Source organism: Clavelina lepadiformis, chromosome 6 (genome assembly GCF_947623445.1).
Source record: "Clavelina lepadiformis chromosome 6, kaClaLepa1.1, whole genome shotgun sequence".
NCBI classification, from domain to species: domain Eukaryota; kingdom Metazoa; phylum Chordata; class Ascidiacea; order Aplousobranchia; family Clavelinidae; genus Clavelina; species Clavelina lepadiformis.
The window spans coordinates 15,173,958-15,188,492 of NC_135245.1; the positions used below are offsets into that span (position 1 = coordinate 15,173,958).

Here is a 14,535-nt window from a genome sequence, read left to right on the forward strand (position 1 = left end):
GGCATTAATTCTACAGCATATACTTTTACTCATATGTCCAACATTCTGAAACATTAATGTCATCCTGGTGGTCGATAGGTTGTTTTTCTTAGGAGCCTAGGAGTCTTTTTTTCAAAAATATTTTCATCATCTTAACTTTGGAAATTTTCTTTCCAGTTTCGGACTGGTACCAAACATCCAACTCAATGTGCCCAACCTTCACCCAAACCAGAGTTTTGACGTGTCCCTACCACTCAATGCAAATGGCCCCATACAACGAATGGAACCTTTGCACAATTTGCAGGTAACGTCTGTTGTACTTTATACTCACACATTTGTACAATTTAAAAATTCAAAAAAGATGTGCGCATCTATCGGACCAGGTTAGTTTGGTAACCGAGGCTCGAGTAATGAGAAATCGTCGTGTCGTGCAAAGACTTTCCTCAGTCCGAGGATAAAGGTTGTCATACCATACAAATGCACTTTGAGTTTTGCAAGTTTGCAATTACCAATATGCATTATCATTTTGCGATAAGACCACGTGATTATTGCTGCAAATACGGGAGACAAATATTACAACGGTAGTTAAGAAATGTTACCAGACCGTTTGTTATTTAAACGTTATAATTACTGTACAATGGTCGATCAAAGCACGTTTAACGCATTAAGATAATGATTTGGACAAATTTAATGATCACAAGAGGCGAAGTCGACCGATACCGATAAATGTCAACATGACGAACCGTTGTCTTTCAGTCGAATTCTTTAGAAACTTAAAGGAACATTCTCGCGAAAGACTTCGTTTCCTTTAGCGAATGTCTTTCATATCCGTGCTATTTCTAGCGCAGACGTGCTGATATTCTACCAACGGACATTTTTTGGGCTCTTGCCATACCACGTGTAGTTACGTCTACGTAATTAAATGTTGATCGTTTTACAAAACAAGCATATTGCGTCATGTCTTCGTCATAAAAAGCGTAACGTTTGCAAAGGCATTTTGAATATTAAATTTCTATTTTGGATAGTTATTGGAAACAGGTGACGTGTTAGTTTTACAAGCAGTAATTTTGCTCATGGCATACGTTTGTGATACATGCAAGGTGCTTTACGTTTATGATGAATCAACATGCGAAGTAACGTGCGTAATTTAATCAACATCTAACAAAATTCCCGACCGGCTTATCTCATACTTTTGAAGTCAGTAAGAAGTTTGTTTGTGACATAAATGAAACTTTCTTGGAAATTGTTCGTTTAGATTATTTTAAGTTTTTAAAGTGCGAAAAGCAGAGTAGTTTGCAAAATTGACTTTCTCCGATATTATATGCTTGTTCCCAGGAAGTAACTATTAGCTTCCTTCACGATTTTTTCATTTAACGATTCTTCATGTGCTGTTTCTGCAGCCAAGAAATTCTCAATACTAATATAAATTTTGTTCTTCATGAATTGTTCCAGTTCAATTAGAATTTTAAAGTCGTTGCCCGAATTCGGGAAATCAATCAATTTTAATTATTTTCTGAGCCGCAAGGTCCTTGACGCGCTGTCATCTCTAGTCCATGAATTTCAGAAACGATTTTTTCCGAGTTTTTTTACGGGTTCATATTGTTCGTTCACGTTTTTGGTGTTTTAATTCATACAGTGTGATTATATTTTTAAATACAAACGTAGCTAAATATGGAGTATAACCGAAAACGTAAATTGCGTTTATCGCCCTTAGCGAGTATGTATTAATATATGGGCACCGCTAAAGGTCTATAAATAAAACCGAATAGCGCAAACGACAACTATAGTCTTGAAATTACCGAACCTCAAATTGAAAACCGGCGCTATATTTGTGGTTAGCTTAAAGAAAGATTTTGCCTGTGGTATCGTTGCTTGAAAAATCGATGTATTGCACCTGCGATACGATCAACGCCTTGGGGAAGTCGATGCCATGTTCTGTCACGTTTTGATTAGTCACGATTAATCCTAACTATTTCGTCACTTGTCGTGTGCCGGAGGCTATGCGATTGCATTTCTGCCAAACCCACTGTTCATGAAGGGAGAAAATGATTGGTTTCAAACATAGTAACTTTACTGGGGAGCCAAGTGTTACACTTTTGTTATTTCTGTCTTTTACCGTTCGATGACATAATTTAAATAGAAAACGATTCTAAAAATATACAGCATATTTTAGGTGAGACCTGCGTAGGTGAATGTCTATAGTCGACGTAGTTTTCCAATTTTTTTCGACTATTTCATGACTACCTAGCAATTAGCAGAATCGATTCATCTTAGATGTATCGCGTGAAACGTAATTTGAAAACGTCATTGCACGATGACGTCACGCGGTGCGTTTTTGCTTAATTAAGTGGTCAAAGTACACACCAAAGGTCCCGCCATTTGTGAGGTTAAACCGATTATGGTATCACATGCTTATAGTGAATCCGTCTGTAATATCACTTCAAAATATAACTATTGCGTCAAAATTACTTCCCACAGAAGTATTTTTATCGGCATAGTGGCAGCCATTTACCGTTGCTTAATGGCAGTGTGTGAACTCGTTGCACACGGCTTTTGAAATACTTGAGAAAACCCAGAATGCAAATCAGTTCTCCTTAAACTATAATTCAGCACTTTTTTTCCTCGGAATATCTCGACTGACTTGTACGTTTTATATCAAGATGGGGAAGGTGAGTATGGCTCTATGTCTGCTTGACCATTTCACCGAGTTATATGGGACGTCGATAAACGTCATTCAGTTTATGCACAAAAATTGGGGAAAGTTTGCGTTTAGTTAATAACGAAACAAACACCAGCAAAAGTAGTGCAACACTTTGAGCCTTACTTTTAATTGCCAATTTTTTACGTTTTAGTATTCTTTAGATTTTGTGTTTTCATTGAGGTACAACTTTAAAATAACCTCTGAGCCCAGAAACCGAATTTACATAAACCTTTTTCTTGTTTTCCAATTGTAAAAACTTGTCAATTGGCCTTCGCTTGAAACGGCCATGCAGGTAAATCACAAAACAACAAACTCAATTGCAATTTCTTTCCTCTCATCAGGTGGCGATAAAGAACAGCATCGACATCTTGTACTTTTCGACACTGGTACCAGTTCACGTTTTGTTCCAAGAAGATGGCGAGATGGGTAAGTTAAACAACGTTACCAGGAATTCCTTGCACCAAGTTGTTGCTCAAAAAACGTTTCTTGCGTATGTTGCCTTTGTTTTTGATCAACTTCTCGCTGGCGCCAGCTGTTGGTTTTAAAGCACTTTTTTCCGGTAACAGCTTTCGATGTCCGATTGTGCGCGCTTTAACGAATTTGATTGTCTGTGAAATTGATTAGATTTCATCATAGTGAGAAATCAGTTCAAAGTTGTGAAAGCGATTCTTATCTTTTTTCATGTTTGGAGTTTAGTAAACTAAACAAACTTATACTTACTAAGAGCACAATTACGCGATAACGTCATAATTTAACTCGTGACGTAAAACAGTTTGTCACAATATTTATATGAAACTCAGTAAACAGGTGCTTGTTACCGCTTTCACGTTATTTTTCGGTGGATTTGATGTCAGTAGAACGATTTCGTTTCGTCATTCTATGACATATTGACAACATTTCTCGCCAAGTTAGACTGAAATGAAGCACAGCTACGTCACTGCAAAATGTTTTATCGCGCACAAGAATATAATTTGCGTCAGGGCACGAGGTTCCGCTTCTTTTAGAAACGTGTCTTTTGTTTGTAAACATGTTTGCCTGTCGTGCGCCATTTTCCCTATTTATATCCTGTTATAAGTTTCTTCGTTGTCGTTCCAAATTTCATCACAGTTATTGCTCGGTAATAGATGTATTAGTCACATTTTTCAGTTGCGCCGCTACACTCGCCATATCCATAAGACAAGTTTAGCACATTATTGCGATATAAACCGTTCTTTAATTGTACAGTATATTTAGAATTCGTAGGAATCTAGAAATCTCTCCTACGCAAATCACTTCTGTAGACAATGATTCACATCAGTGTTTAGTCAAATGCTGTCGACTATAACAATGTTCTGTGATCTCATGAACCGCTTTTCTTTCAGAGCGTAAAGTGTTCCTGTCAACCTGGAAAGACATTCCAGCAAGCAACGAGAAAGCGTTTCCTCTGGAAAATATCGGCGCAGTACCAAATATCAACACAGGTGAATGTAAAATGTTCACACCGGGTTCACATGATTTCGAAAAAATGTTGCAAGACTTATCGTCTATTATAGTTAACTTTATCGATCTTAATCGTCTGTCACACCCGTTTACTTTAATTTCTTTTAAAAATGAGATAAAATTTGCAGATGTAACAATTTTTTTTACCAAGCGAAGACAACAATTTTCAAGACAGTTTCTTACGTTTTGTGGCAGTTATAATAATTCAGAATTATTATATGTTATTAATGTTAAATTATTATATTAATGATTAATCAAATTTGTGTAACAAAAATAATACAAAAGTTAAAAACGTGCCTTTCGTATTGTAGATGTGGTTGTGGACAAGCTTAAAGCCAACAACGTGTTTATGATCGCAAAGCGCACTGTCGAAGGCAAAGACATGGTGTACTTGTCGCTTAAACTACCCAGAGAATTGTGGGTCCTCATGGAACTGAAAGTCACCCCTGGAGCCCCGTTCACCAATTACGCTGTAAGATGCTTTTGATCAATTTTATTCAATAGTCATGTAAGGTATTTTACACAATCCCTATCAATTATAATTATCAAAACACACTTAGCATGTGTTAGCCTGTGATAATAGCACTAGCTGTGAGCTTGAATCCGTTAATCCTTAAACCATTACGATGTCTTGCTGAACTATAATGATGTAATGGACGTGTTTTGGTTCAAACAAGTCTGTTTGACAAAACCGGTGTCGAGATGATGAATCGTAGGCAATGACCGATCCTTTGCAGTGAATCGATATCGTAACGTTGTGGCCTCCCATTTTGGCGAGTAATTCTTGCGGACTGATAATAACCTAAGCATATTAATCATTACCGACTAATCCTTCAAGATAGTATGGTAACCCCAACATCATCCTATTAACCGGTAACACCTCGTACCGCGCGCACGTTATAATCCTTATGAAAAATTTTAAGATTCCATTTTGATGACCAACAAAGATATTTCTCGATTAATGCTAAATGATTTATGAAAGAGAAGTCTATTTCACCTAAACATGGGCATTCATTGGGCATAGAACACTAGGCTGCGTGTATGTTGTAGGCTTTGTGCTTGTGGGTTAGATTAAGCTTGTTATACCCTAGTCGATTGGCACTGCGTCGTTAACCTCAAGGTGAAAGTTAACAATAATCCCTTGTTGTCCAGTTGATTTCTCGAACACTGTTAGTCAAATAGATGATTAATTATAAAACATAACGTAAAATCTACCACTTACTTCACTGTAACATAAACCTTGTTTTCAGGTTGCTTACAAATGTCGCGAAGTGACGGTGTTGCCGGTGGTCCACGCCAGTATTGATGCGGTTGTACGCAACGGTTAGTTCATAGATGCCGAAGTATTGCAATTTAAGTCTTATAATGCCTGGCGTTATTATTTCATCATAGTGTCATAAAGTTTCAATTACCAACTCCGCAGCGCAGCTTTAAACATTATAGAAAGTCATTCATATGTACTATTATTGTCGTACCTTAATAGTAGGCCTATTATCATTGAAGTCCTTGAAAAAGCTACAGTCTTTAACTACAGTCTTTAAAATGTTCGCAATATATGTTGTATCTTCTTTCTTATGCTCATCGTGCATCGTAAGAATCAAGAATGAGTATTCTACATTATACACGTCATGTGTCAATTATTTATCGAGCAATTGCTGCCAAAATATTGGACCAACGTTGTGTTTCGTCACTCATCTTGTATATATTATTATATTATGAAAATGAATAAAGTATAATCGAAAATTTTATTTGCTTGGTTTATTTACTGGCAGGTTTAGCGTGCTGGCGCTGTCTAGTGTTTCGAGATAAACGAAGATGGTTTATGATTTTTGTCCCATAGAAATAAGGCGTGTACCACATAATAAGATCGTATAAACGCATCTGCGACGATTAATTCAATGCTATTGCCCAAACCATTCAGATTATTGACGAACCTTAATGTTTAAGCAGTTATCTCAAGTTTATGGGTGTTTATTTTCGTATACGAGGTTTATTGCAAAAGTAACGAAACCGGTTACGCTGTGTGTAAACCACGGAATTGAAAAACGCTTTTTATGCTTCTTTTTGCGACGACATTTTCGTTGCTTTTTCTAGAAATTTTCTTCATCTTGTTTCAACCGTTAAGCGAATCTCACAGTTTCGGAATCACGTTGGCATGGCGTTTACAATGATAACTCATGTACAGAGCAGGCAGCAGTTCTGGAAATAAAAAAGCGCCCCTAGATCCTACATGTATGCGTGAAGTAAAGACCATCCGTTCACTTACTCATGTATATTTAACAACACATATGATTTGTCTTGTCAATAAAACAACTTAATTAATTCGTACGTTGGTCACATTAACCCCATTGTCCACGAAAATAGTGCGTTAGGATTGGTTTGTGAAAAAACTGTTGTGTTTTTTATCTTCTGATTGTCAGAACAGACGTTAGTGATCTTTTTCGATTTTTATGTTTTTGAACCATCCCAAATTTGAGCAAAAGGGTTATATCAGCAACCAGGGCTAAAAAAATTTAGAAAATGTTCTTAAGCGTTTTCTTATCGATAATTTACGGGATGTTGTATCCGTTTAGGCCAATGTAGGCAAACAGTTATAGTTCATACTGTATAGCTGTATTCTACGCAATGAACCATGGCAATTTAGTAGACCTAGCTATTCTATTGGGCTTTCAAGGAAAGTATTTACTATTTAGTATTGATATCTTTGTCTGGCTGACGAATTGAATGCATAACTTCATTAATAGAAATTTGAATATAACAATTTAAAAAAGAAGGAATCAGTTTTGTTCCGCCTTACCCTATAGTTTGTACGTGGACAACTGGACGTCCAGGATCTGAACTGACGTTTCTGTAATGTTAACAGTAGATTTCCAATGCTGTCATTTTATGTTGGTATGGATCCTGTCTGCGCTTGTTCCAAAGGAACCGATCACATTCATCGTTGATGAAGTAAAAAGTCGTATCCCCTCAACGTCCAACGGCAAACCCTGAACGCAGTGTGGAGGTGGAAACGCTGAGATTCACTCCAGTATGCTGGTTGATTAAGTTTTGCATTTAAGGCCAGTCACTCTATCGCGTATGACAAATGATTTCGACAATAAAATCACAAAGAAGAAATAAAAAAGCTGACTAGTTAGAGAAAACCAATAGACTAATGAGTTACCCCAAAAAGAAAAATTTGTTTGTGAAGGAAGAATGAGGAACGTACAGCCGAAGGACATGATGTAGTTAATTAATCTTTGCAATCAAAATATAGGGCAAATAAGTGTACAACTTCAGTTTAGGGACATAACCCATAGTTGGACACGTCAAATTAACATAACTGCAATTAACATGTTTGGAGAGATGATTCTAAACGGTTGTAAGCATTTTCTTGGAATATTTCAAACAATTAGCCTAATTTTTATACGTTTCAGTTCCAGAAAAGGCTGTATAGTTTATAGCTGTTTATGATGCTTGTTAGTCATATCTTCCTGGCGGTGGTATTTTGACGACGCCATCATACTACGTAAACTCTATCATTATGCGTCGCTTAAGAAACGAGCAATTAAAATACTTTGAGGTTTTAACGAAACCTTAACACGCAACATAAGTCAAAACGTGAGTATTAACTTTGGGCTCGGCTATGGTAAATATAAGTTGTACTAAAGGTTTGTCCAAGCTGTGTGAAGATAGTCTGACGCGCCTATTTCTAGTGACAACTAACCGCACTTACGCAAGTCGTCAATGGAAGTGTTTGTTTCGGTTGTCCTGAGTTAAATACAAAAAGATCCTAAAAATGCAAAATCAACGCTGTCAATTGAAGTTTCGTCCTTCTGTTACAGAAACGTCAATAAGTTCCTTGCCAACCTTTTATGATGCTGCTTTATTATGTGTCAGATTAAAAATTTAAGCAACTACTTTTTACACCACAGCCCTATAGCCTAGACGGTATTCAGGGAAAGGGTCTTTTCTCAATAAATGAACATATCAATTAAGCAACGGGTGTAAGCTTTTCCTTTTATTAACAAAATTCTTCAACACTTCCGTCAATATGAACAACGGTGAGAACAACCAAGTCTTGCCTTCGTTCGGTCGTGTGTTACGTGCATTAACAATTTTCTACTATGATAAAAGTACGTGAGAATAAACCTCTGTTTAATGCTGCTTTTTCCAAACTTAGTTTGTTAATTGCTATCGGGTTCAACACCGATGGTAGTAAAATATTTGAAGTTTGTTTTTGATGATGCGAAATGTCAATGACACAAATCACGGTCTTGTTGGATCAAATCGTCATGACCAGCAACAATGTAGCATCCACTTTACCTGTGGATCTTCCATAGAAAATAGGGTTTAATATTCAGCAATTGAATTCGGCTATATAGGCCTATGTTCCAATTGCTATTTTTTGTATTGTTTTATTAAATTGTTTGTGTTGCTGCAACTTACGGTAAAATCATTAGGAAATTAGAAGACAGCAATAGACAAAGACTTTGTATTTTCAATGTAAAGTTAGTGCCTGGTTATATGTTTCCAGAAAACAACACTTATGCAGCGAGTCGATGTACAGTATAAGTCATTAATTGTTGGTTTGAAAGGCAACGCCATCGTTTTGTGTTGATCACTCCTGAACCTTGATCATGACAATCACACTAAAACGTGACCAGAAATATTTAATAACTACTTTAGCCCAGCATAATAAATAGCCACCTGGACTTCCTTGAATAATGACTGTTTGCTTCTTTCTTGCTTCGTTGTAAATATTGGGTTGGGTCAATTTTTTTTAAACGTTCCTTCAAGGTCGGGGACACACTCTAACTTTGACGAAAAAATAACTTCTAATGGTTATATGCTGTCGCATCATCTATTCTTGCAGTATGGGGAGTCCAAGATCGGTGTCTAGATTTGTTTGTTAACTTGGCGTTTAATATAGCTAGTTGTAAATTATTTTAATCTGTTAAGCACTGTTATTATAAGAAATTAGTTAAAAGAAATTGTTGTTCAGAAAACTTAAAATGATGATGAAACATAAGGTGCTTGTTGGAGTATTGGTTGGAATAATTTTTACCACCTTACAAGGGTCCGAAGGTGAGGAAATTACCAAAATAACAGATAGTTTTGTTGTTATTGCAAATGTTTAACAACATAAAAGCTGCATGTGCAGCAAGACTGCTGTGTTACATCAGCGTTAACCATTAACAGTTTGTGGTCAATAACAGCAAGGAAAGTGGGAGCACTACAATATGCACATTTTTCACATTACTTTGGTTTATGCAGGTCAGACAATGGACTGCACTTCATATAAATGCAACCACACAGATCCTAACTGTGACGTAATTGGAGGGCGATGTAAACCTGATTATCGGATGTGCTGCGACCAAAAATGCCACTACAAGCAAGCTCCTTGTCGGGGTTACCTCGCAAATACCTCGAACACTAATTACTCCCAATACGTAAGAAACTTAAACGCTTCTGATTATGCCAAAGAATTGGAAGCAGCTAAGCAAAAGATATTGGCGTGGGCTAAGGACAGACCGTGTTGGCCTGAGCACCACTGTTTCAATAAAACCACTTGCCTGCCCCAGTATCACCATTGCAGTAACGGAGAGTGTAAGGAATTGCTGTCTCAATGCGGGTTTTGGTGGGAGAAGAATAGCTACTCAGCAGAGACAAATGTTACCTGCTATCCTGATGAACGTTGTTTCAGAGGGAACTGTAAAAATGGGTGGGTAAAATGTATCAAAAGATCTATGAAGAAATTCTAACATTCTTTGTATATGTAAATCTTTGATTACCGTTCCTTGCCTAAAGCTAATGCTTCAATATACACTTTCAGCAAAATATGTTGATTAGTGGTTAGTATTTTATTTAGAAGTTTTTTAAAACTGTTATGAATAAGGCAACTAACAATAATTTTTTTAGATATAAATAAATCTCCAAATTAGCACGAAATATTTTGAGAGTATCATAGACTCATATAATAATCACTTAACGACGTATTATTTCGTAATGTTCTTATGGATTAAAAGCTTTGACTAATTAAGTCGTGTTTTCTTTGAATAAATAATCCAGCTACTGGCAATGCGACGACGGCGAGTGTGTGAATGAGCAAGTAGTTTGCCGAGGAGGACCAGACTGCAGCGACGCAAGCGATGAAGCACGTTGCGATGGAAATTGTTATCCGCCGTTTAGGTATGACCTGACTGGATTTAAGTAGCCTATGCCTTATATGCAACGCAAACGTGTAAATGCTAAAAGTATTGCTAAAGTGTAAAATAAAACGTTTCTCAAGTATAACATAAAATAACTTGATGTATAACCTAATAACTTATGTTCATGTACAATCAACTTACAGTAAGTAATATAATGATATAACTTGTAATATGATAAAACATGAGCATGACTGCTTTGTGAGATTATTCATAAAAATCTCAAATCCGACTTCTCAAGCACAACTCCAGAAAATTTAACAAAGGTCCATACTTGTTACGTAAATAGATGCTTGAACGGATCATGTGCCCTTGGGTTTTTCGGATGTGGAAACGGAGAGTGCATATTGCGGGTGAGTGCTGACATGAATCACCTCTTTTTAAAACAAATGTAACGTGTCGAAGATTGTGTAAATAATTTTCTGCACTGCATTGCATCTGCAAACAACATTAAATTTGTCTATAGGAACAAGTCTGTGATACAGTGGTGGATTGTATCGACGGTTCCGACGAAGTTAATTGCTCCGGTGCCTGCTGGCCAAAAAAAGCTTGCAATCCGGATGCCAACTGCAAGCCAGGATACTTTAAGTGCGATGAAGGTAAGATTTTAAACGTAACAGACTGTAGCTTTCGTGTCAAAATGCTGTACCAGTTGCAGGGCGTTATTTCTTTATACTTGGTTGTAGCAAATAGTTTTTTGTTGACAGATAAATGCCTTGCCGACTACAGTGTGTGTGATCAGCGACCAGACTGCAAAGACGGTACTGATGAAATTCGACATGGACACGGCTTCAGATGTGTACTTGGGCAAAACTTCGACACCTGTGTCTTGCCCCAAAAGATGGTGGACAGCGACCACGCAATGTGCGTGGACTTTGCTGACAACTGCAATGCAAACGGATCTTATCATTGTTTTACTTGTCTCGATCAAAAACTAGTGATCGATAAAAAGCAGCGCTGCGATGGAGTGATTGACTGCTTCGACATGTCTGACGAATGTCTGTGTCTAAATTCAGAAGCAGAAGAATTGTGTCGGTCGGTGTGCTTAGCTGCTAATAGCAACCAAACAAACTCTAGGTATGTCATGTACACTGCTCTAAAGTGTAAAACCAAACTAAACTTAGATTAGGATATGATCAACAAACTATAATGTGTTCAGTTTACACTATAGTTGGCTATATTTGACCCTTATAACTTCTAAGTACTTATCAGGTACTTGTAAGGGAACGGAAAACTAAACTGTAAAGGAACGAAATACTCACATTAATACAGATATTAAAGCTAACAAAGCACTATGATATTTTGTTTGTAGTCAGTCAGGCGTCCTAGAGTCTGTGCACATTCCAGCAAGTTGTGGTTGCCCTCCTGGACAATTTGACTGCGGTAACGGAGTTTGCTTGGATTTAGAACAGGTGTGCAATGGATCACCCGAATGTGGAACATCAAAAGCTGATGAAGCTTATTGCGAGACTACCATGGGACAAAATGAAAAAACGATATTGTGCCCTGGTGACGTCAATAACGGTAGTCTCATAACAGCAGTGCTGTGTGATGGACGACCAGAATGTCACGACCTGTCAGACGAATGTAATGATAAGTGCAATCAAACGGCTATGTTTTGTAACATTAAGAAGTTGTTTAAATCGAAAAGTGGACCTTTCGAATTTCTTTGTGATAAAACGTAAGTCATTGTAAATAGCAATCACTAGTTTTTTAAATTCTGTTTCCAATCTTTAGCTACTAAAAAGTCACTAAAAAACAATCTAAAGCTACTAGTAAAGCTGATTTAGCTATAGTATACATTCTTTTTGTTACAGAGCACTTTACTTTGATGTCAGAAAAATCTGTGACGGGAAATGGTCGCCTTGCAGCCCGCGAATCTTCGAAGAAGAAACGGGATGCCCGTCTCGTCATTATTGCCAAAATGGCGAGGCAATCAGCATCGATAAAAACCTGGTTTGTGACGGAATACTACAATGCGATGATAAGTCTGACGAGCTTAACTGTACGGATAGATTTTACTGTGAAAACCAAGTCCCATTTTCCGTTCCAATAAAGAGCAAATTAGACGGTAAACCAGACTGCAGCGATTCCAGCGACGAATGTCCGAAAGACCTGGATGAAAACGTTTTGTCGTCCCGAAAAGAGCTCTTGGGTTCGGCTGGCTTTCGTGCCACCACATGGATAATTGCAATCTTTGCAACAGTCGGCAATCTGGTCACTTTTATCGGCACAGTCAAAGATTTGTGCGTAACGAAACAAATTAATCCGATTACCAAGACAAATTATATATTACTCCTCAATCTTTCAGTAGCTGATTGTCTAATGGGAATTTATCTTCTTTCGCTTTCTGTGAAAAGCACCAAATTTTCTGGACAATACTGCCGCTATGACAAAAGCTGGAGGACCGGCGCCACTTGTGCTGGAATCGGTGGCCTGGCACTGACATCAAGCCAGGTTTCAGTAATCATCCTTGTTTTTCTAACAACATTAAGGCTTTATTCGGTGCTAAATCCAACTAAGACAAACGATATTGGCCTAAAGATTCCGACTATTGCTCTTTGCTTTGCTTGGTTTATTTCAATTCTGATTGGCGTTTTGCCTAGAAGTCCTGTTTTAGCTGATTATTTCGTGTCTGAAGTTTGGATACCAACTAACTTTACTAATCTTGAATCCAGAAGCAAGGAGTCCATGTTTGTTTTCGTGCAGCGATTAGCTGCTCTGCATCCGATTCCAAAAGATTTTTCTTCAGACTCTTCATGGTACTCGATGGTCGATTATCTACAGCAAAATTATCCTGAGATAAAAATCAAGGGTTTTTTTGGGTATTTTAGCGACAACAGCGTTTGTTTACCCAAATTTTTTGCTTCAGTTGGGGAAACGGGATGGGGCTATTCTGCTGGTATTATAATTTTTAACTTTTTAGCATTTATTTACGTTTGCATTGCTTATTGGATAATATTTCGTACCGCCACTCGAAACCAAGTAAGCCAAACACGTACCAAACGCATGAAAGAACTACAGGGAAGAGTCGTTCGTCTGGTAATAACCGATTTCTGCTGTTGGGTGCCCATTTGCATCATGAGCTTCATCCATCTGAGCGGTACAAGCATTCCAGACACAGCCTATGCTGTAAGTGCTGTAATACTGCTGCCGATTAATAGCGCCTTGAACCCGTTCCTGTACTCTGATATAACCTCAAAGTATTTGAGACGACTTTATCGGAAGGTATTTCGCTCGGAAGAGAAAAGCGATACGGCTTCTTGTCCTACAGGGTCAACGCCTAGACAACAAAATCCGGGTCAATCGGATGACGATGTTGTACAGACGGTTAGAATAGAGGAAAATACTGTATGACTATTACTTCGAGGTCGATGATGACGAATTTCCTCTGAGATTCTTGAAAAAATTTTACCAAAATACAAGTGGAGAGCATTTTTCCTGATATGCCACAACAAATACATCTACATCAATATTCTCAATAAGACGTAGATATCTCATCGGCCCGATAATAGAGTCATGCAAACTTTGAAAGTTGTTGTTACAAGATTTTCTTGCGTAAATGCGTGTGCGTAATATTGTCTGTTCTGTAACTAAAAGTCAATGATGAAAAATAAATAATAGAAATAAATAATTATTGCTTGTTAAAGATGTATCTGCAGATTAAATTGTGGCCAATGCTGTCATAATTTGTTTTGAAAAGTACATGTATATTAGCTTCACATTAATTACTTTTTCGACTAACTTAAAATTTTAACTTGATTATGTTCCACACAAAACATAAGTCGGCCATTAGCAATTTGCCGCTGTTGACACAAACAGTTATTCAGGAATAAAAATAAGTTGAAACATAATACAGCATTAAATCTAACAACAACATTTTAAAAAGAGACTTAGACCTATACCTGTGGACAAGAAGCGCAGTTTACTAAGTTCTTTAATTGCATTAAACCATAGTTACTTCAATCTCTTTCAATTATTGGAAAAGTGACTCCTGCATTTCCAGAACAAGCAAACACAAATACAGCACTTTCTAACAAACTTTTTTGAATTCTTTCTGAAGATATGTTGCTGGGTAGTGAAATCGGATAAAGATTTTTAACTTTTATACAGTGGTTGTGTCAGCGGTAATGTATACCTTTTGTGGATAAATGAAATAGTTACTTGTGAAACCCTGTCCCAGCCATG

The 14,535-nt window shown here is 37.3% G+C and overlaps 2 protein-coding genes across 3 annotated transcripts in view; both read left to right on the plus strand.

Moving 5' to 3' along the window:
• LOC143461984 (AP-1 complex subunit beta-1-like) overlaps positions 1–5,905 on the plus strand; it is a 40,567-nt gene extending 34,662 nt beyond the window's left edge. For both annotated transcript variants that reach the window (XM_076959954.1, XM_076959955.1), the window contains 5 exons: positions 157–283; positions 3,022–3,106; positions 4,042–4,140; positions 4,471–4,631; positions 5,410–5,905. In XM_076959954.1, the coding sequence (XP_076816069.1) occupies positions 157–283; positions 3,022–3,106; positions 4,042–4,140; positions 4,471–4,631; positions 5,410–5,487 (550 nt within the window). In that variant the 3' untranslated portion in view covers positions 5,488–5,905. The remainder of the gene's footprint in view (positions 1–156; positions 284–3,021; positions 3,107–4,041; positions 4,141–4,470; positions 4,632–5,409) is intronic.
• Positions 5,906–9,034: 3,129 nt separating this feature from the next.
• On the plus strand, positions 9,035–13,984 carry LOC143461982 (uncharacterized). Its single transcript, XM_076959952.1, has 8 exons — positions 9,035–9,226; positions 9,416–9,863; positions 10,211–10,330; positions 10,637–10,700; positions 10,814–10,946; positions 11,055–11,424; positions 11,660–12,028; positions 12,165–13,984. The coding sequence occupies exons 1-8, from the start codon at positions 9,154–9,156 to the stop codon at positions 13,702–13,704; spliced, it is 3,117 nt and encodes a 1,038-aa protein (XP_076816067.1). The 5' UTR covers positions 9,035–9,153; the 3' UTR covers positions 13,705–13,984.
• Positions 13,985–14,535: the final 551 nt, after the last annotated feature.